Source organism: Acinonyx jubatus, chromosome A3, assembly GCF_027475565.1.
Source record: "Acinonyx jubatus isolate Ajub_Pintada_27869175 chromosome A3, VMU_Ajub_asm_v1.0, whole genome shotgun sequence".
In the NCBI taxonomy this organism is placed as follows: Eukaryota; Metazoa; Chordata; class Mammalia; order Carnivora; family Felidae; genus Acinonyx; species Acinonyx jubatus.
The window spans coordinates 106,730,932-106,751,743 of NC_069388.1; the positions used below are offsets into that span (position 1 = coordinate 106,730,932).

The window sequence follows — 20,812 nt, forward strand, 5'->3', positions numbered from 1 at the left end:
TTTTTTTTTTTTGTCACCGTCATCATTTTGTCAAGGTTCGCTCCTATATCCAAAGAGACTCTATGTTTATTTCCAGCTTGGTCTGCTCTTTTGTTTTCCTTTTAACTTTACAGAAAATTTTCTTAAAATGTTCCTTTTTGGGGTAGGCTGGGTGGCTCAGTCGATTAAGTGTCCAACTTCGGCTCAGGTCATGATCTCACGGTTCGTGGGTTGGAGCCCCGCAATCGAGCTCTGTGCTGACAGCTCAGAGCCTGGATCCTGCTTCGGATTCTGTGTCTACCTCTCTCTCTGCCCCTCCTCTCTCTCTCTGTCTCTCTTTCTCAAAAATAAATAAACATTACAAAAATTTTTCAAAAATGTTCCTTTTTGGGCATAATGCTGTTCTTTGTCCTGAAGGAATATAAGGGACAATGTAAGGCCTGATACTTGCTCTGTCAGATGCTGCTCATTGCCACCCAGTGTTCCTTTTTCTTTAGTAACCCAGTTAAAAAACTACATTCCCCCTTCTCCTTCACTGCTAGGTATAACCACAAGAATAGATTCTACCCCTGAAGTAGTAGAAATAATGACAGTGATCTCTGAGAAGTCTCCTCAAAAGAGAGAACACATCTTTTTCTTCCTACTTTTCCTTCCTGCTGTCCAAATGCAAATGAGCCAGGGAAGTCTGAGCAACCCTCTGGACCAAGAGGGAGGCACTACAGACAGCAGAAGAACAGGATCAAAGGAACCAGGATCCTTCCCACAAGGACCTGCTCTAACAGCTTTGGATTGCCTACCTCTGGGTTTGTTTTTTGTTTTGTTTTGTTTTTTAAGTAGGCTGCATGCCCTATGTACAGCTTGAACTCACAACCCTGTCATCAAGAGTCACTGACTCTTAGCTGTCATCATCAAGACAGCATGGTATGGCACAAAAACAGACACATAGACCAATGGAATAGAATAGAAACCCCAGAACTAGACCCACAAACGTATGGCCAACTAATCTTTGACAAAGCAGGAAAGAGTCACTGACTCTTGACTCCTGACTGAGCCAGCCGGGCACCCCTGAGCTTTTTTTTTTTTTAACGTAAAAGATAAACTTCTAGCTTGTTTAAGCCACTATTCTTTTGCTTTTCCATCATATACAGATGAACCCAAACTTATTGAGATGCTGGCCCTCTAGGAAATAGTCTTAAACCAAGAAGCTTTTTTAATTCTTGAAAGTTTTCTCTCCTTTGAGCCTGTGCGTCCCTTCTACTTAACAATGAATTCTCCACTCTTCAGAAGCCTCTAAAGTGTCACTCCAGTCCTTGTTTTTACCTTCCTCCCTTGCAACACCCACATTTTGAATTTTATACACTCATTTGAGCTCTTCACATAGGAACTTGAAAAATGGGACCATTCTATTGGGTAAGAAAGAAGGAAGTTTGGCTAAAATTAAGTTTTTAGCTTTTTGTGGATTAAAGGGAAAATAGTTCATTTCAATTGAGCAAGCATTTATTAAGGACATATCATGTAAAAAGCCCTGTGCCAGGCAGTAGGAGAAATAGAAAGGTGGCATTACTCCTCCTTCAAGGAGACACATGAGTAACTACAGCATGTGATGGGCAGTAAGAAATGCAAGAAGAAAAATATAAGGTGCCTAAAACTTTCACAGGAAAAAGGATGAGTTCCAGTTGTGGGGATTATGGAAAATTTCATGAAGAAGATAGGATTTGAACTGCGGTTTGAACAATATGTAGAAATGGTTAAAAGAGGAGCAGCAAAGGAACAGAGGTAGAAAGTCACAAGGCATAGGTGCATCTGGAGATTCTAGGGAGTGTGAAGGGTAGAGGAGGAGGAAACACTAGACTGGTAGACTGAGGACAGATACAGGGCCATGAATATCTTTTTGGGAGCCTGCTCTGCGGTAGAGAGAATGAGGAGTCACTGAAAGATTTTAAACAAGAGAGTAGGCCCATCATGTGACTTCAGTAAGAAGATGCCTCCTAAAAAAGGCATGACAGAGGAAATACCAGCTGCAAAGAGGCCGGTGAGTAGAGAGTAGGAGGTAAAGATGCTCTGAATTAGAGAAGCAACCATTAGAAAGGACAGGAAGACACAGAAGCAACATTTCAGAGATTACTGCATGAGCTAAATGGGTACGTTGCCTAGGAAAAAGATTTGGATTGTAATTCTCAGAGTCAGATGTGAAGAATATACCCATTAAGAAATTTTTAAAATTACACTTATTTGAATTAAACTAAAAGGCTGAATATGCTGTAATAATGAACTTTCTGGTTCTACAATTTTATCAGAACCTTAACTTCTATTATCCTTAGATGTCAATGGGGGAGTGCATGAATAACTGGTAGATGGGGAAAGAATATTGAAAAGTATCTTAGCAAAGAAATACAATCATCCCTTCCTTCCCATTGTTCATCCTCTGCCCAGGTATTATGGTGAATAGCAGGTGTCAGGCTACCTTACACAGTAAAGCTTTTCCACTTCTCCCCAATTATCCCTTTACCACCCTTACGTGCCATCTCTACCCACCCCGTCCACCCACACATTCCATTAGGAATCCAGTGAAAATTTAAGAGAAAAAGGAAGCTTTCTAGAGAACATAAGAATTTGCTAACATTTGCCTCTTCCTTGCTCGCTTAAAACCATGCCAGCATAGCCTGAGGAAACATGGAAAGAGCTGGCACAGACCCATATAAGCGCATTGTATTCTCAAATAGCTTTGAGATAACTAACCTCCACCCCACGAAATCCTAAAGCACTACTTCCTCATTCCCAGGGGATAAATTCTAGAGATGTCCTCAGATGAACAAATTTGAGCATCTACTCGGCTGCCAATTTCTCTTTTTATTTTTCTGATTATTTTAGGAAGACTTAAAAGGGTGTTAATATCTACTACCTCTCCTTTCTCAATAAGGGGAGGAGCAGATAACAAAATAATCAGAAGAGTGTCCTATGTAATATTGAGCAATTCATGGTTTAGTTCATTTTATTTGGGGCACTGAGAAGAAAGCACCTTACAGATAAAATAATGAGGATTTTTTTCTTCCATGGTTCCCAAGGTGATTTCTGGCACTCTTGAAAGCACAAATGATTAATCAATTAATCAAGTCATTAGGGACAAGCAGCAGTAATGTGACTATCAAACTATGGATATTGGACAAACTGTATTCCCATGTAAAGTGTGTGTGTGTGTGTGTGTGTGTGTGTGTGTGTGTGTGTGTGTGAGGAGGTGGTCAGTTGGAGAATCAGTACCTTCAACATTGTCCCTGAGAAAAGATTAGCAGGAATTATTGATTCTTATATTTTATAAAAATCCAGAAACTGAGAAAAGTATTGGGAAACTCATGCTCCGGTCCTTAAATTCAGAATCAAAGATTCTTAACCTGGGGTCCATAGATTAAAATTCAGACCATCTGTAAATCTCCTAATACTGTTTGCAAAATTTTGTGTGATTTTACAATTTTTTTTTTCAGAGAGGAAGGAAGAAAGGAAGACTTTTTTGTGTGCCCATTGCTTGGAGTTTACTAGTTTACTGCTATATTGATATTCACTCTTGTATACAGAGAAGAGAGAAGGAAGGAATAAAGAGAAAGGAATAAAGAGAGAGGAATAAAGAGAAACAAGGAGTCTCATCAGTTCTGTCCCAAATCAAATCAACCAAACGTATGTGAAATTTGTACAAAGTATTTACCTGTTAACTTTTATGTGATACTTGTATTAAAAGTTAACAATAGTGTAATCATTTTCCTTTCAAAAGCCTCTGAAGTTTCAGGCTGGTTTAGATTGCATTTTCAGAGTCCATGGTATTAACAAAAATGTAGATATTAATTAAATTCATAGAAACTGTTTAGAATAAACGTGTCAAAAAATTTCTCTAGTATAAATTTCTGACCATTTCTGTTAAATCCTTCAGAAGTACCTTCAATGAAATAGCTATACCATTTGCAGCAATGTAATTTTGTATTGAAAGGAGCTATTTAAAAAGACGAAAGGGTAATAAAAAGATGTATTTCTATATTTTCAGAATACTAGTTTTAGCATATAAAAACACATATAATTCCACTACTAATTATAATGGAATGCTATTCTCATTTAAGTAAAGAATAGAAAGCTTTCAAGTAAAACCCAGTTCTTCTCATCATGCTCCCAAAACCCCACAAAGAGTTAGAATTAAGTTTCTAATGTCCCTGTGTAATTAATCAGCACACATTATTCTGTACATAGAGAAGTGAACTCTGATAGAATCTTTGGTCTCTTTTATGTGTTACAAAAGGCATTTCTAATCTTTTTTATTCGTTATTCTTAGTCCCAAAGAGGCATATACATGTTGGATTTATCTGCCTTGTAAATCAAGAATCCTGTCATTTTTTCTTTAAGATTGTTATCAAAATTTAATTCCGCTTCAGATTAATATGTAAACGTGCAACTCTTTAGTCCCCAAACGTTTCATTAGTTGATAACTTGCAAAGGCAGATAATGATATAATTTAAACATTAAGCAAGAAAATATATGAATATTTTACAAATTGTTAGAACTTTTAAATAGTTATTTCTTTAAATAGCTAGCTTAAATAAATGTTGGCATGGTTTGAATCTAAATTAGTAAGGATTTATGGGATTTCTTCTTTTATGAAAATATTTCCCCTCTCAATACCTTTCAAAGCACATAATAGCACACACTTACCCCATGTTGCTTGCTGTGGTTATATCATCCTCAGATCAAGGCTTATCTGGATTTTAAATTAATGTAAAGGTTATATAAAAAAAAAAAAAAAAAAAGGAGAGGTTTGACTTCCCCGGAAACGAGACTGTCATATGCTAACTAGGCTTTTAAATGAGGAAAACTAGTGTCTCTTCTAATTATATAAGCTCCAGGTCAAATTCTAGCATCAACTAATCAACTGAACTGCATTTAGTTTCAAGGAGTAAAAGAAAGATAATTGTTTAAAAGGAATGACTTTGTTATCTTAGAAAACTGGAAACTTCAGCATTAAAAAGTTATATCAAAAAGTTAAAGATTTTAAGACCAAAGTATATATCTTGTTGCCTTAAATACTTTTAAAGAAAAATATTATGAAAATTTTAGTTTGCAGTAAAACAGATATTTTCCTATATTTTCCAGAAGTTTTGAAATAACATTATATGTCCTGTTCCCTGAAAACAGCCTCTCACTTTATCTTAATTTGTATGAATTACAATACAATACTATTTAATTCTAAAACATACCAATTGATGCTAAGCAACAAATCCAAAAGTGTCTAATTTTAATTTTTTTAATGTTTATTTTTGAGAGAGACAGACAGAGACAGAGTATGAGCAGGCAAGGGGTAGAGAGAGGGAGACACAGAATCTGAAGCAGGCTCCAGGTTCTGAGCTGTCAGCACAGAGCCCAACGTGGGGCTTGAACTCATGAACTGTGAGATCATGACCTGAGCCCAAGTTGGACACTTAACAGACACGAGCCACCCAGGCACTCCCAAAAGTGTCTAATTTTAAAAATGTATCTTTGAACAGTTAAAAATAGGGTATTTTGAAATTAAATACATGATCTATGATTATGAAAAACTAACAAATACCACTTTTATTTATATATATTTTTTGAGAGAGAGAGAGATTGAGTGCACAAGCAGGGGAGGGGCTAAGACAGAGAGAGAGAGAGAGAGAGAGAGAGAGAGAGAGAGAGAGAAACTTAAGCAGGCTCCACACTCAGCACTCAGCATGGAACCTGACATGGGGCTCGTTCTCACAACTGTGAGATCATGTCCTGAGCCAAGATCAAGAGTTGGACGCTTAACTGACTGAGCCACCCAGGCACCCCTTTATTTATATATTTTAAAAAACATTTTAACCCAGATTTATAGTAGTACAACAGAATTTTTTTTTAATTTAGCAATGATATATTGAGAAGTACAAATTTCAATAAGATTTTGAATGAAGAAATATGATATGTAAGCTATTGTTTACACCATTTGTCAGTTTTGGAAAATAGTTTCAGCAAACCCTCAGGTCTTTATTGTAGTTTTATTGTAGTTTATTGTAGTTTTAATATGTAGTTTTCATATACTGCTCTGATAATTTTTAAATTATATTATCTACAAGGTAAAGAAGCTTCCTTGGCATAGAATATGTGAGGACACATAGATCTACTTTTGACGAAATTGAAATATAATTCACATACCACACATAAAATTTGCCCTTTTAATGTGAACAATCCAGTGTTTTTTAGTATTCCCAAGGTTGTGTGATCATCACCACTATTTCCAGAAATTTCCATCACCCCACAAAGAAACCCATGCGTTCCAATTCCTCCCTCCCACAGCAACCACTAATCTACTTCCTATCTCTCTGGATTTGCCTATTCTGGACATTTCACATAAAGGCTAATCTGTGGCCTTTTGCAACTGGCTTCTTTCACTTAGTATAATGTTTTCAAGGTTCATCTGTCTTGTAGCATGGTCAGTACTTCATTCCTTTTTATGACTGAACATTCCTTTCTATGGATATCCCACACTTCGTTTATCTATTCATCAGTTGATGGACAGTTAGGTTGTTTCCAATATTGAGCTGTTACGAGCAATGCTGCTATGAACATTCCCATACAGGCCAATTCTTTTGGGGAATGTCCCCAAGGTAGGAATTGCTGGATCATATGAGAACTACATGTCTAACTTTTTGAGAAACTGTTTTCCATAGCAACCGTACCATTTTACATTCCTGCCAGAACTGTTGGCAGTTTCCAATTTCTCCCTATCATTGCCAACCTTTGTTGTGTCTTTTTTAATATAGCCTACTGATTGTAAAGTCCTGTCTTATTGTAGGTTTAATTCACATTTTCCTAGAGAGTAATGATGTTGAGCATCTTTTCATTTGCTTATTAGATATTTGCATATCTTCTTTGAAGACAAGTCTATTCAACCCATTTTTTAATTGGGTTTGTGTTTTTATTTACATACATTTACGTATGAGTTCTTTACATACTCTTGTGTTTTTATTTACATACATTTACGTATGAGTTCTTTACACACTCTGGAATCTAAACCTGTATCAGATATATGATGGGTAAATACTTTCTCCCATTCTGTGGATTGTCTTTTCATTTTCTTGATAGTTTCCTTTAACACACGGATATGCTTTTTTTTTATGTTTATTTTTGAGAGAGAGAGTGTGAGCGGGGTAGGAACAGAGAGAAAGGGGGACAAAGGATCTGAAGCAGGCTCTGTGCTGACAGCAGAGAGCCTGACGTGGGGCTTGAACTCACAAACCATGAGATCATGACCTGAGCCGAAGTTGGACACTCAACCAACTGAGCCACCCAGGTGCCGCCACACAGGTATACTTTTTAAATAAGATGACAAAACTCAGGCACAGAATTGGAAATTGACTTTACCAAGATTTAGATAGTTCTGCTGTGTTTATTAAAAGGAATCACATAATTTATTTTACATTGAGTATACGATGATGAAAATCAAGTTCAAAAAGGTGTGAGTGATGGTTTTATTGGCAAAGTTATAATCTAGAGCTAGGGTATGAAGTTATTTCAGCTGACAGATTTCAGTGTTTTCCTTACAACTAAAAGCTTTCATTACTAAATTAAAACTTTACTGCAGGATATCCTACATGTGGAGCTTTAGTCTCAGGCCTGGAGCAGCAGTGAAATGGAAGTTACCGCACCATTCCAGTCCTTGGACATCAGTGTATTGTCCTTCACCTTCTACCCTGCAATAGAGAAAAGTAAGTTTGTTTGTTAATCAAGACCAAGAATTTACAGTCCGGAAAGAAGATTGTCTGGCATATTATACTCTATGCCTAAAAAATGGTATCTTTCCACTTTCAAACTCTGATTTAAAATTCAGCATCCTAGGGGTGCCTGGGTGTCTCAGTCAGTTAGGCGTCCGACTTCGGTCCAGGTCATGATCTCATGGCTTGTGTTCGAGCCCCTCATGGGGCTCTGTGCTGACAGCGCAGAGCCTGGAGCATGCTTTGGATTCTGTGTCTCCCTCTCTCTGTCCCTCCCCCACTCACACTGTTTCGCTCTCTCACAAAAATGAACACTAAAAAAAATGAGGGGCACCTGGGTGGCTCAGTTGGTTAAGCGTCCGACTTCAGCTCAGGTCATGATCTCACAGTCTGTGAGTTCGAGCCCCGCATCGGGCTCTGTGCTGACAGCTCAGAGCCTGGAGCCTGCTTCAGATTCTGTGTCTCCCTCTCTCTCTGCCCCTCCCCTGCTCATGCTCTGTCTCTCTCTGTCTCAAAAATAAATAAAAACATTTAAAAAAAATTTTTAATGAATAAATAAATATAATAAAATTCAACATCCTAAAAAAATAAATAAATAAAAATCAGCATCCTGCTTTCATTTCCTACCAAAACCATTACTATTCCAGACATTGCCATTATACGAATTTCGGTGTAAATCCAAGATTTTAGGATCACATACACTAAATTTACATAAAACCAAAATAATCAGTTAAAAAATGAAAAGTTCATATTAGTTCATTTATTTATTCAACAAATATTTATTAACCATCAACGATGTTTGAGGTGCTGTGCTCTATGTGGGTGTTTTCTTGGACTCTTGGGAGTGGTGAAAATGTACTTCACAGACATAAACAGACCTTTATTCCATGGTTAGATTTTTTTTCCCTTTATTAACATCAGTGGAAAAAGTCTGTGTTATCATCGGAGTCAGAATAGGTGAACACTTTTCTGCCCACCTCAAAATGTACTTATATCAACCATTTCATAATAATTAGGTTGCATTTCAATTCTGGAAATAAATAAAGCAGTATTTATAAATGAACATGAGCCTCTAGATGACACAGTATGGTGTTCAGTGTGAAGGTTAAGCTTATGAAACTGTGCTTATGTTTCATTTCACTTGTAGTTTTCCTTTAAGCATAAGCTCAGAGAGGACAACAGTAGGTACATTTCTACAATTTGAAAACTAACTAATTTTGCTTACATTTTAAAAACTAGCTTAGTAAAAATACACATATATCAGGTCAAAGGCAATAAACAATTATGAAATTATTCCCAAGGCTGCTTTTTAAAAAGTTTATCAGCACATTTCAAGTGAAAGTAATTTTTGGCCTAAATTTTCTCTATAATTATTATAAGCTTTCCATTTCCAAGCTGACTGTAAAAAGTTCTATAGGAAGAGAGTTAAGAGGAAATAAATGAAAAATCTAATAGATTATCACCAAGAATGGGATTTTCTTTTGGAGGCTCATAATGGTCTTAGCCTCTCTTATAACATTCTGCCCCCCAAAATAACCCAACAATTCTTTCCTTTTTACTTTTTCTAACCCAAGAATTCTTAATAAATATATCTTAATGAAATATATTACAAAAGAATATTTAGCATTGACTAAATATAATAATTAAGCAAACATGCCTGAAAAGAACCTTTTAGAACTACAATGACTTTTTATTTTAAGCTCACCTATTTTCATTGAAGTTTCCAGTATACTTTGCCCCAGTTGGGAATGTGTAAGTCCCCAATCCATGAAACATATTGTCCTTAAAGTGTCCTTCATATACTGCTCCTGAAAAGTGCTCAAGTCTTCCAAAACCATTCATCTGTTTGTGACAAAGGAAATGACCTCAGTAACTAATATTCAATTTCCCTAGAACACTTCAAAAAGGCACATATATGTCTATCATTCACTTAGTTATTATTTAATCTATCATTGTATCACCATTTCCACAAAAATTAGACAACATTTACCATTTATCATTGTCCTTTAAATATATCTCTCCCTGAAGTCCACCAAGTCAAATGTTCCTGATCTGGGGCATTTGAACATCTAGGGGGGGGGTCCATGATGGTGAAAATAGGGTCCTCAAGATATCTTGAATATATCAAAAATCTTAAAGGACAACCAGTTTAGTTAGCCCAGGAAACAGTGCAAAAAAGTTGTTAGGAACAAACATTTGTATTCAAGCAGACCTGAGTACGCATCTGGTTTCATCACTCACTGGGCAAGAAACCTGAGCTTGATTTCCTTCACTTATAAAACAGGAACATTAATAGTACCTACCCCATGCGGTTGCTGTGAGGATTAAATGAGAAAATTCTGTAGTGAGGTTAGCCTTACCCAGTGAATAGGAGATGAGAAAGATGATAATAAAGATGATAGGGTGCCTTGCTGGCTGGGTGGGAGGAATAAGTGACTCTTCATTGAGTGGGGGGCGGTAATTGTGAGTTCAAGCTCCACAGTGGGTATAGAAATTACCTAAATAAATAAAACTTAAAAAAAAGATAATAAACACTGTATGACTTTAATATTACTCCTATGTTTGTATCAGTTATTTGTACTGTGTAGCCTACTCACATGTGCTTTTGATTAATGGTGAAATGCCAAGAATCATGTAACCAAAAGACTTACTTATCCACTGTCAGTATTGAAAACAGCAATGATACCTTGTCATCTTTCCAGCTTCCTGTGTAGACAATCCCATTAGGAGTGGTATGAATACCTATTCCATTTCTCTCAAAGATTCCAGAAGATGTTCTTGTACAGTCACCATCTAAACAAGAGAGAAATATATTGTGATCCATTATGAATGGGAACCTTATTTCACTAGGTAATAAAGTATTTATGTTCAGGACTAATCACAGCTCCACCTTATGGGTCTCTGAGTCTAGCATTGAAACCAATGAGACCAGAGATAAGGAGATCCATGGACTTAGAAGGTCCTGTGTTGTTTTTTTTTAAGTTTATTTATTTATTGAAGTAATCTCTTTACACCCATCATGGGGCTCAAACTCACAACCTGAGATCAAGAGTCATATGCTCTTCCGACTGAGCCAGTGAGGTACCCCTTAGGAGGTCTTGTAACCATTGAAACAAACCAGCCAGGAAGACTGATAGATCCTGTACATATGTTTCCAAGGCATACTGTCTAGACTTAACATTAGAGTTTAAATTTAAAATCTGTCCATCTATTTGTATTTCTATGTTGGTTTTATTTAATGGAGTTGATATCCCAATAGTAGTTTTACAAAATTTACAGTCTCATGATGCTGTTACTCTTATGCTATTTAATCTTAGTCTAGATAGAAAAAGTAATTGAAATGTATGCTTACCATACTTGTCTCCATTTGGAAATACAAAGTTTATCTTATACACTTCTGCAGCTGTTTTAAAAGATTTAAGAAACATCACATAAGCTTACGTATTTTTATGTCAGAAGACCTATAACAAATGTGCTTTAAGAGCTAACCAAACAGACTCACTTCATATGATCACAAGCATATCATGATTTCCAGTGTCTACTGCAGGATCTTGGGGAAATAAATAACTTTGTCTAGATGATCTATTTTTATGTGCTTATTATAATAGCTTTATTAGTATATAATTCACATACCAGAAAACTTACCCTTTAAAAGTATATAATTCAATGTTTTTAAGCATATTCATAGCCATGCAACCATCACCACAATCTGACTTTAGAATATGTTAATCTCTATTCCCCTAATTTCGACCCCCACCTCTTCTCTACCCCCATCTCCACCTCACCCCAGCCCTAGCCCCAGCCCCTGGCAACCACAGATTTACTTTCTGCCTCTATGGATTTGCCTATTCTGGACACTTCATATAAATGGAATCATATAATATGTGGCCTTTTGTGATTGACTTATTAAGCATGTTTTCAAGGTTCATCCATGTTGTAGCATGTAGCTGTACGTCATCCCTTTTTACTGCCAAATAATAGTCCGTTGTACAGAAGTAACAGTTTGTTTATACATTCATCAATTGGTGGACAGTTCGGTTGTTTCCAGTTTGGGCTGTTATAAACAGCATTGCTATGGACACTCATGTATAAGTTTTTGTACAGATATATGTTTTTCTTTCTCTTGGGTAGCCTATATGACCTATTGATGCCCTCACAAAGGTAAAATGGAGTGAGGAATTGGCAAAAGGAGGGAATAGAAAATAAAGATAGTAAATGATAGTGGGGAGAAGTAGCAGTGAAGGTGTCTAAACAAAATGAGATTGGAATGGAGACCAAGTCAAAAGAAAGAAAGAAAACCACAGAACTGAGGGGAATCAATGCATCAAAGCACAGGAGTATTTAGTGGACCAAATCAGTAGAAATTATTTTTTTCCATTACCAAAGAAAACATACATGTAGAGAAGATAAGTAAATTTTAACTTCTAGGACAATAGAGTCTACCAGAATGTTACTCAAAATGTGTCTCGTGCATCAGAATCACCTGGGATGCTTGCAAGTTCCTATACTACTGAATCAGAATTTCTGTGGGTAGGGCAAGAGAACTGATATTTTTAATTTAAAAATTAATTCAGGAGACGCCTGGGTGGCTCAGTCAGTTAAGGATACAACATTGGCTCAGATCTTGATCTTGCAGTTCTAGAATTTGAGCCCTGCATTGGGCTGTGCGCTGACAGCTCAGAGCCTGGATCCTGCTTCAGATTCTGTGTCTCCCTCTCTCTCTCTCTGCCCTTCCCCCACTTTCTCTGTCTCTCTGTCTTTGTCTGTCTCTGTCTCTCAAAAATGAATAAACATTAAAAAAAAAATTTTAAATTAGTTTAGGTGCCAATTGAGAAATACCAGAGATTCATCCCCTTTGAGGAAATATAAGAAAATAGGCAGAAGACTTTAAAATACTATAACATACTGTAAAATACTGTAACAGAGAGAAAGGGAGAGTCTAGTATCCTTAAGACAGAAGAGGTGGTTATGAAAAAGAACCAATTAGCAATCTAGGAAATGAATTACGTAACTAGTGTAAGGACTGAAGAGCATAATGGACACAACTGAAAAGTAAATTGGTGAACTGGAAAACGAGGTTGGAAATTTATCCCAGAAAAAGGCACAAAGAAAAAGACAAGTATTACCTGAGCAAAGCCTGTCTGATCTCCCTTCACTCCCAGATGCATCTGGGAGTCTCCACAGCACCCTGGGCTGATCCCTACCATAGTACTTAGGACCCTAATAAAATAACGCTTTTGTGGTGGAACCCCCTATCACAATACCCAGCTCATTTAGGTTAGGGATCAGGGATTAGTCGAATCTTTGTTCTCACTCTAGTGACTAGCTCAGTGCTTAGTATTTGCTGGTAGGAACTCAATGTCTAGTGAATGAATAGCATTTGGAAAGCAATCGCTAAATGCTTATTAAGCAGAGCGCTTAACTTGATCATACAAAAAACAGAACTGCCTTCAAATGCCCTAAAACATGGTTCCACATTCGAAACTTTGTAATGTTAGAGCTAGAGGGCAACCTAAGAGATGGAGACCATCTGGAATCATGGAGGAAACAAACCCAGAGAGGATGGCACTTGCCTAAGATGTCACAACAGCAAATCAATGGCCGAATCAGAACTAGAATCCAGGTGTCTGATTTCTAGGCCGGGGGAGGGGGGTCTCTGCGCCCCCACGCCACCAGCTGTGTAGGACCGTCAGGAAATAGTCACACCCACACCTGAGCTACCACCATGAAGCTATCTGGCTTCATGCGAGTTCTACTTAAAGGTGCCCTTCCCCGCTCAGGGCGTTGGGAGGAGGGCACTTACTTGACAGAGGTGTGTTGCTAAGATTTTCTTGACTCGGCGATTCCTCCTGGGCAGCCAGCTCTACGGCCTTGAAGGAACCAAACGCTTACTCAGCGCGGACCGCGACTCGGTTGCCGGGGCGACCAGGCACCTCTCACCCGGAAGCGAATAGGCGAGGGGCCGAAGCTGAGCCAATCGGGAGGCAGCAGGCTGTGCAGCTGCAGCCGGGCCGCGGCTGAGCCGCTCCAGGTGAGATCGCGGTGGGTGGCGAAGCCCTGGTGGGACCCCTCAATCCTGGGCGCTCCTTCCTGACAGCCACCCCGGGAAGCAGCGCTGCCAACCCGCTACGGCCTCCCTTTCCGCGGGCAAGGGATGTGTGCCCGTGTGCGTGGTCTGCGCTCCGCCCTGGTTGTCCGTGTGCGGATCCTTCTACCGCCTCCCTCTCCGGGGGTGGCCAGGGTCTGAGGAGCATCCCGCCCGGCGGGATCCACCCTGGCTAGCTGGGGCCGGTGAGTCTGGACATCAGGATTCCGGGTTGTCCACACCCCAGCAAGAGGGGGGGGGAGCCCAATTCAGCTCAAAGAGGGGTAAGGGGTTGCATTGCATCCTGTCTCTGTCACCGTCTCAAACTGAGTGGCTCATTGGAGACGATGTATGCTGGAAGAAAGGTACCAGGTGCAGGTATCAGCGTGGAGCCGGATACATGGGATCAGTCAGAGATTTGCCTGGGAGCGGAATGGTGTGTGATCAGTTTTCAGTGCCCCGCTGGTGATTCTGTTTCTGGGGGCCTATTTGGGGTGTGAAACAAAGGATGCTCTTTGAGCCAAACTTAGGTTCCTGTGTCTACGGTGTAGAAAGATAGTTGGAACCTTCCCAGGCTAAATGGAATAGAATAGTGAGGTCCATCCATGTAGATTATACAACCTAATTCCCATTCCTTTTCAAACATGTGGGCAGAGTCCTATTGGATATAGCCAGCAAGTTTTCCTTCAACATTTTGAGAGCAGATCTCAGATCAGGTAAGGGTGACATTTTCTGGGTTGGTATGAGACAAGTTGTTGATCGTTATTTAGACGAGCTAGCTGTGGCTTGGTCTGGTTGGCTAGCCACTCTTTTTAAAAATCAGAGGACAGTCTCTTCTTGCTTTTTTTCCCTAATGTATTTTACTACACAGATTTACTTGGTCTGGGTGGTTTTTGAGCTGAAGCACTGATCTTTCTGTCTGATTTGTATATCCTTTCCCTTTTCCTGAATTTTAGAAATAGTAGGTCATTATTGATGTGCAAGTTTATAGAATTCAGTTTGTCTCATTGTTTCGGCCTCCCGTTAAGCTTTTAATGACCCTACATTTTTGTGAGTATATGTATAAGTTTCACCATTTTTACAGAAGAGTTTGAGAGTTATGATATTCTTATCTAAGAGGATCTGGAGTCAGAGGAAACTTACAGTGAAAGGATTTTAAAATTTGGATTGGAAAAGTGTATTAGTCATTTTTTATTGTCATACTTTGTTATATTTTGACACACTGGGGGCCTCGCTGACCAGGAAGAAACTGCCCTTCCTAGGGATAGCTAATTAACACCTTGACCTGTGAACACACCTCTCATCTGCAAACCAACCCCCAACCACCTACCTCCTTTATCTAATTTTTGCACATCAAGCCAATTCCTCTCTTCCCTGAAATCAACCCAAGGAGGGACAGCCCCTGAGCCCCAAAGCCTGCTGGAATTATCTTACTTAGCCAATCCTAAACTATTTACTCTGTCCTGCCTTTCTGGCAGAAACCCCAAGAAAGGCTGTGCCTTCTGCCTTCCACTGGCTCCTCTGTGCCTCCTGACTGACACCAGTGTTTCCTCCTGTGGCCTGGCCTGGCCTGGCATGGCATGACATGCCTCTCTCCTTCCTGGCCAAACGGTGAATAACATTAAACTTTTCTTTCAGTGACATTGACCTCTCCTTGTGGTTACTTTTATAAATTAAGACCCAGGCACAACTCAAAGGGGTTTGGTTTATCATTAAACTTTGAATTGACGATACAAGGTACATGCATGTGGTGAGCAGGAGGAGATGTGGCAGAAAGAACTTGGGCTTTGGTGTCAAACAGATTGTTTCAAACCCTGGCTCCAGACTTTGCTGCTAGACATTAGGTGACATTAAACAAGTCATATAATTTATCTATGCTCTAGTCTCCTCCTCCTCTCTGAAATATAGAAAATAATATTTACCTTACAAGGTTTTTAGAGGGTTAAATGAAATCATCTTACGTTTCCCCTCGATGCAAACTTGTGTATTCAGCTACCTTCAACATGTCTCCATTTGAGTATCTAACTGGCAGCTCAAATGTAACATATCCAACCTGAACTTGTGACTCCCCCACCCAGATCTTTTCCTTCCCAATATTACAGTTCTGAGCATATGGCACCACTATTTACCCAGTTAACCTAGGCCAAAAAAATCTTATAGTAATTCTACACGTTTCTTTCTCATACTTGTCCTATAATTTGTCTACATTTAAAAGACATTTGGAGGGCACCTGGGTGGCTCAGTTAGTTGAGCATCTGATTTTGGCTCTGGTCATGATCTCGTGGTTCATGAGTTCAAGCCCCACATCAGGTTCTCTGCTGTCAGCACAGAGCCCGCTTCAGGTCCTCTGTCCCTCTCTCTCTGCCCTTCCCCTCTTTGTGCTCTCTCAAAACTAAATAAAACATTGAAAAAAATACATTCAGAATCTGTGACCACTTTTCAACTCTGCTCCTCCCACCCTAGTCCGACCCACTGTATTTTTTCTGTATTTATTTGGCCTGAACAACTGAGTAGTTTCTTAGTTGGCTTCCTGGCTTCTCACCCCTCTACAGTCTATTGTTCACATAGCAGCTAGTAATTTTCTGAAAATATGAGTCAGTCTTAGCAGTCTTTTGCCTCGGCTCTTTAGTGACTTCCTATCATATTTAGCATCTCTTAAACAGAATAAATTCTAGCCTTTTTAAAGTCTAAAGCTACAGGGGTGCCTGGGTGGCCCAGTCAGTTAAGCATCAGATTTTGGCTCGGGTCATGAGCTTGCCGATCCCGAGTTTGAGCCCCGCGCCCAGCCCTATGCTGACAGCTCAGAGCGTGGAGCCTATTTCAGATTTTGTGTCTCCCTCTCTCTCTCTCTACCCCTCCCCTGCTTGCACTCTGTCTCTCTCTGTCTCTCTCTCAAAAATAAATAAACATTAAAAAAAATTTTTTTTAACAAAAATAAATAAACATTAAAAAATAAATAAAGTCTAAAGCTGCATAAAACCCAAAGCAATCTATTTCTCTACTTGAGATCAAAACAAGTCTCTTTTTTCCTATCTAAACATAATTCTTGGCATGGAGATAAATTGGAATTCACATGATATACTTTTTCAAACTTTTTCAAAAACTTTAAGCCCTGCTTTAGAGAGGAATTCTTATATTATACATACATATTTACATATTTTTTCCCTTCAAAGACTAATGACAAATGTATGAGGTTAATAGGCATGTAATGGGACCATAATAGTACTAATAACGTGAAAATAAAAAGCAGTTCATTTATAGGAAGTGTTCCTGTATGGTGCACTATGAAACGGGATCACAGAATCTATGTGCATACATGAATCACCAAAAGTTCAGAAACTAAGCTCACTTTAAGAAAATTCATTCTCTTGTTTAGAGCAGAGATCTCCAAGTCATGATGTATAACACACAAAAGCCAAGTATTAGCCTAAATTGGCAATAACTGCAACTTAAATTAAAACCTAAACACCTAGATCGTTACTGTGGTTCTACAGCTTTTGCTCTGTGGCCTGCAGGTTTTACTGAGGTCACAACCTGTTATCTTTTGCCTCTCCTCCTTGTGCTCCTTGTCTCCAGCTTTTTCTTGGCCCTTCTCTGCTCTCTGACCTCATCCCTCTCCTCACTTCAGTACGGACCCATCAGACTTCTGACTGTTTGTCCAGCTCGGTGTATTGAAGCTATTCTGGACTTGGCACCTTCCCCTTAGAATATTTTTTTCACAAATATTTCATGGCTCACTCTCTCAATTTGTTCAGCTGTCTGCTCAAATACGATCTCAGGCTTTTCCTGACCACTGTATTTAAAATAGCAGTCTCAAGGGGTGCCTGGGTGGCTCAGTCGGTTAAGCATCTGACTTCGACTCAGGTCATGATCTCACAGTCCATGAGTTTAAGCCCCACATCAGGCTCCGTGCTAACAGCTCCAAGCCTGGAGTCTGCTTCGGATTCTGTGTCTCCCTCTCTCTTTGCCCCTCTGTCTCTCTGTCTCTCAAAAATGAATAAACGTTAAAAAAATTAAAATAACAGTCTCAGGGTTTTGTTTTGTTTTTTTCTTTATAGCACTTGGCTGATATTATCTATTTATTTGTTTATTGTCTGTCTTACCCTCTGGAACATAAGCTTCATGAGGAATTTGTCTTTTTTGCTGTTATATCCCTAGGAACTGACACATAATAAGTGCTCAATAAATGTTTGTGGACTGAATGAATCTCCATTCTCATATCAGTCATTTATTCAGCCTTTAGTCATGAATTACTACCATACAGCCAACACTGTGTTAGAGGTACTGTGTTACTTAAAAAAGAGACATAATCCTTTGCCTTCAAAGAACTTTTTTGAGAGGAGGAAGGAGGAGATAAATATAAGATAAACACTGTATAAAAATGTATGATTATGAAGGATTTTGAAGAAAGGAATACCAAGAGGCCTAGTTTAATTTCCACATTGACTGAGTTGCCCACATTTTTTCCCGCTTTTGATTTCTAATTTCATTTCACTGTGGTTGCAAAACATATTTTGTTTTATATCTATTTTAATTTATTGAGATTTGTTTTATAGCCTAGGATATGGTGTATCCTGGAAAATTTTCCTTGTGCATGTGAGAAAAATGTGTATCGTGTTGGGTAGAGTGTTCTATAGATGCCCCTTAGGTCTAGTTGGTTTATACTGTATTTCAAGTCTTCTGTTTCCTTGTTGATCTTCTATCTAGTTGTTCTAACACTATTGGTGAAAGTGGGGTATTGAAATCTCCTCTGTTATTATTGAAGTGTCTGTCTCTCTCTTCATGTCTGTCAGTTGTTGCTTCATGTATTTTGGTGCTCTGTTATTAGGTACATATATATTTATCATTGTTATATCTTCCTGATATAACAGGACCCCTTTATCATTATGAAATGTCCTTATTTCTAGTAACATTTTTTGCTTTAAAGTCTATTTTGTCTGCTATTAGCCATTCCAACTTTCTGGTGGTTGCTGTCTGCATAATTTATCTTTTTCCACCCATTTATTTTTCATTTGTCTGTATCTTTGAATTTCAAGTGATAAATACCATGTAGTTGGATCATTTTTTAAATTGAGGTGTAATTGACATGTAACATTATATTAGTTCTGGGTATACAACATAATGATTTGATACTTGTATATATTGTGAAACGATCACCACAGTAAGTCTAGTTAGCATCCATCACCATACATAGTTACTAAAAAAATTCTTTTCTTGTGGTAAGGACTTTTAAGGTTTACTATCTTAGCAACTTTCAAGTATGCAGTATAGTATTATTAACTATAGTCACCATGTTTTACTTTACATCTCCATGACTTACTTATGTCGTAAGTGGAAGTTTGTAACTTTTGACCCCCTTCACCCATTTTACCTACCCTCAACCTCCGACTTCTGGTGACCACCAATCTGTTCTCTGTATATATGAGCTTGGTTGTTTTTGTTTTTAAATTCCACATATAAGTGAGGTCATACACTCTTTGTCTTTCTCTCTCTGACTAATGTAGCAAAATGCCCTTGATGTCCGTCCTTGTTGTTGCAAATAACAAGATTTCATTCTCTTTTATGACTGAATAGTATTCCATGGTATATGTGTGTGTGTATCACATGTTCTATATCCATTCATCCATCAGTGGACAGTTAGATTGTTTCCATGTCTTGGCTATTGTAAATAATGCTGCAGTGAACATGGTGGTGTATATATCTTTTTAATCAGTGTTTTCATTTTCTTTGGCTAAATACCTAGAAATAAAATTATTGGATTGTATGGTAGTTCTATTTTTAATTTTTTGAAGAACCTCCATACTGTTTTCCATAGTGGCTACACCAATTTACATTCCTACCGACAGTATACAAGAGTTCATTTTCTCCACGTCCTTACCAACACTCGTTATTTCTTGTCTTTTTTATAATAGCTATTCTAACAGGTCTGGGGTGATATTTCATTGTAGTTTTGGTTTATATTTCCCATTAGTGGTGTTGAGCATCTTTTCATGTACCTGTGGGTCATCTGTATGTTCTCCTTGGAAAGATGTCTATTCAGATCCTCTGCCAATTTTTTAATTGGATTGTTTGGCCTTTTTGCTGTTGAGTTGTATGAGCTCCTTATATATTTTAGATATTAACCCCTTATCAGATATATGATTTGCAAATATTTTCTCACATTCAGTAGCTTGCCTTTTCATTTTATTGATGTTTTCCTTTGCTTTGCAAAACCTTTTTAGTTTAATGTAATCCCGCTTGTTTATTTTTGTTTTTACTGCCTTTGATTTTGGAGTCAGAGTCAAAAAGCGTCACCAACACTGATGCTAAGGAGCTTACTGCCTATGTTTTCTTCTAGGAGTTATATGGCTGCAAGCCTTACATTCAGGTCTATAATCCATTTTGAGTTCATTTTTGTGTGTGGTATAAGATAGTAGTTGAATTTCATTCTTTCATACATGGCTGTCCAGTTTTCCCAACACCGTTTATTGAAGAAACTTCTTTCCTTGTATATTCTTGGGGCACCTGGGTGACTCAGTCGGTTGAGCATCCAACTTCAGCTCAGGTCATGATCTCACAGTTCGTGAGTTCGAGCCCCACGTTGGGCTCTGTGCTGACAGCTCAGAGCCTGGAACCTGCTTCGAATTCTATATCTCCCTCTCTCTCTGTCCCTCCCTCAGCTTGTGCTCGCTCGCTCTCTCTCTCTCTCTCTCTCAAAAATAAATAAACATTAAAAAAAATTTTTTAATTATACTCTTGGCTCCTTTGTTGTGAGTTAATTGACTGTGTATGTATGGGTTTGTTTCTGGGGTCTCTATTCTGTTCCATTCATCTCTGTGTCTGTTTTTATACCAATACCATACGGCTTACCATAACTTTTTAATATAGTTTGAAATCCGAGTGTGATGCCTCCAGCTTTGTTCTTCTTTCTCGAGATTGCTTTGGCTATTCAGGGGCTTTTGTGACTTCATGCAAATTTTAGGATTGTTTGCTCTATTTCTGTGAAAAATGCAATCGAAATTTTGAT

General features: G+C 38.4%; 2 protein-coding genes across 4 annotated transcripts in view; one reads left to right on the forward strand and one right to left on the reverse strand.

Annotated features, from left to right (window-relative positions):
- Window positions 1–7,376: 7,376 nt before the first annotated feature.
- On the reverse strand, window positions 7,377–13,975 carry MORN2 (MORN repeat containing 2). The gene is made up of 6 exons (XM_015076719.3): window positions 13,789–13,975; window positions 13,525–13,608; window positions 11,074–11,124; window positions 10,408–10,514; window positions 9,427–9,563; window positions 7,377–7,700 (listed from the first exon to the last, which is right to left on the reverse strand). Exons 1-6 carry the CDS (start codon window positions 13,973–13,975, stop codon window positions 7,598–7,600), a joined length of 669 nt encoding a protein of 222 aa, XP_014932205.2. The 3' UTR covers window positions 7,377–7,597.
- Window positions 13,640–20,812, forward strand: part of DHX57 (DExH-box helicase 57) — a 55,804-nt gene continuing 48,631 nt past the window's right edge. For 2 of the 3 annotated variants that reach the window (XM_027033592.2, XM_015076745.3), the window contains exon 1: window positions 13,640–13,752. The gene's annotated coding sequence lies outside the window, so the exon portion shown is untranslated. Of the gene's footprint in view, window positions 13,753–13,773; window positions 14,013–20,812 lie in introns of those variants that run through there. The other variant, XM_027033590.2, reaches the window with a different exon arrangement.

Bases quoted from the DNA above. Each gene is read 5' to 3' on its own strand.
- MORN2 (XM_015076719.3), bottom strand. From the start codon at position 13,975: ATGCTCCTCAGACCCTGGCCACCCCCGGAGAGGGAGGCGGTAGAAGGA. The intron at 11,125-13,524 runs GTAAGTGCCCTC...CTTTTAAAACAG, and splicing joins TAGCAACACACCTCTGTCAA to CTGCAGAAGTGTATAAGATA. The intron at 10,515-11,073 runs GTAAGCATACAT...TCTCTTGTTTAG, and splicing joins TCCAAATGGAGACAAGTATG to ATGGTGACTGTACAAGAACA.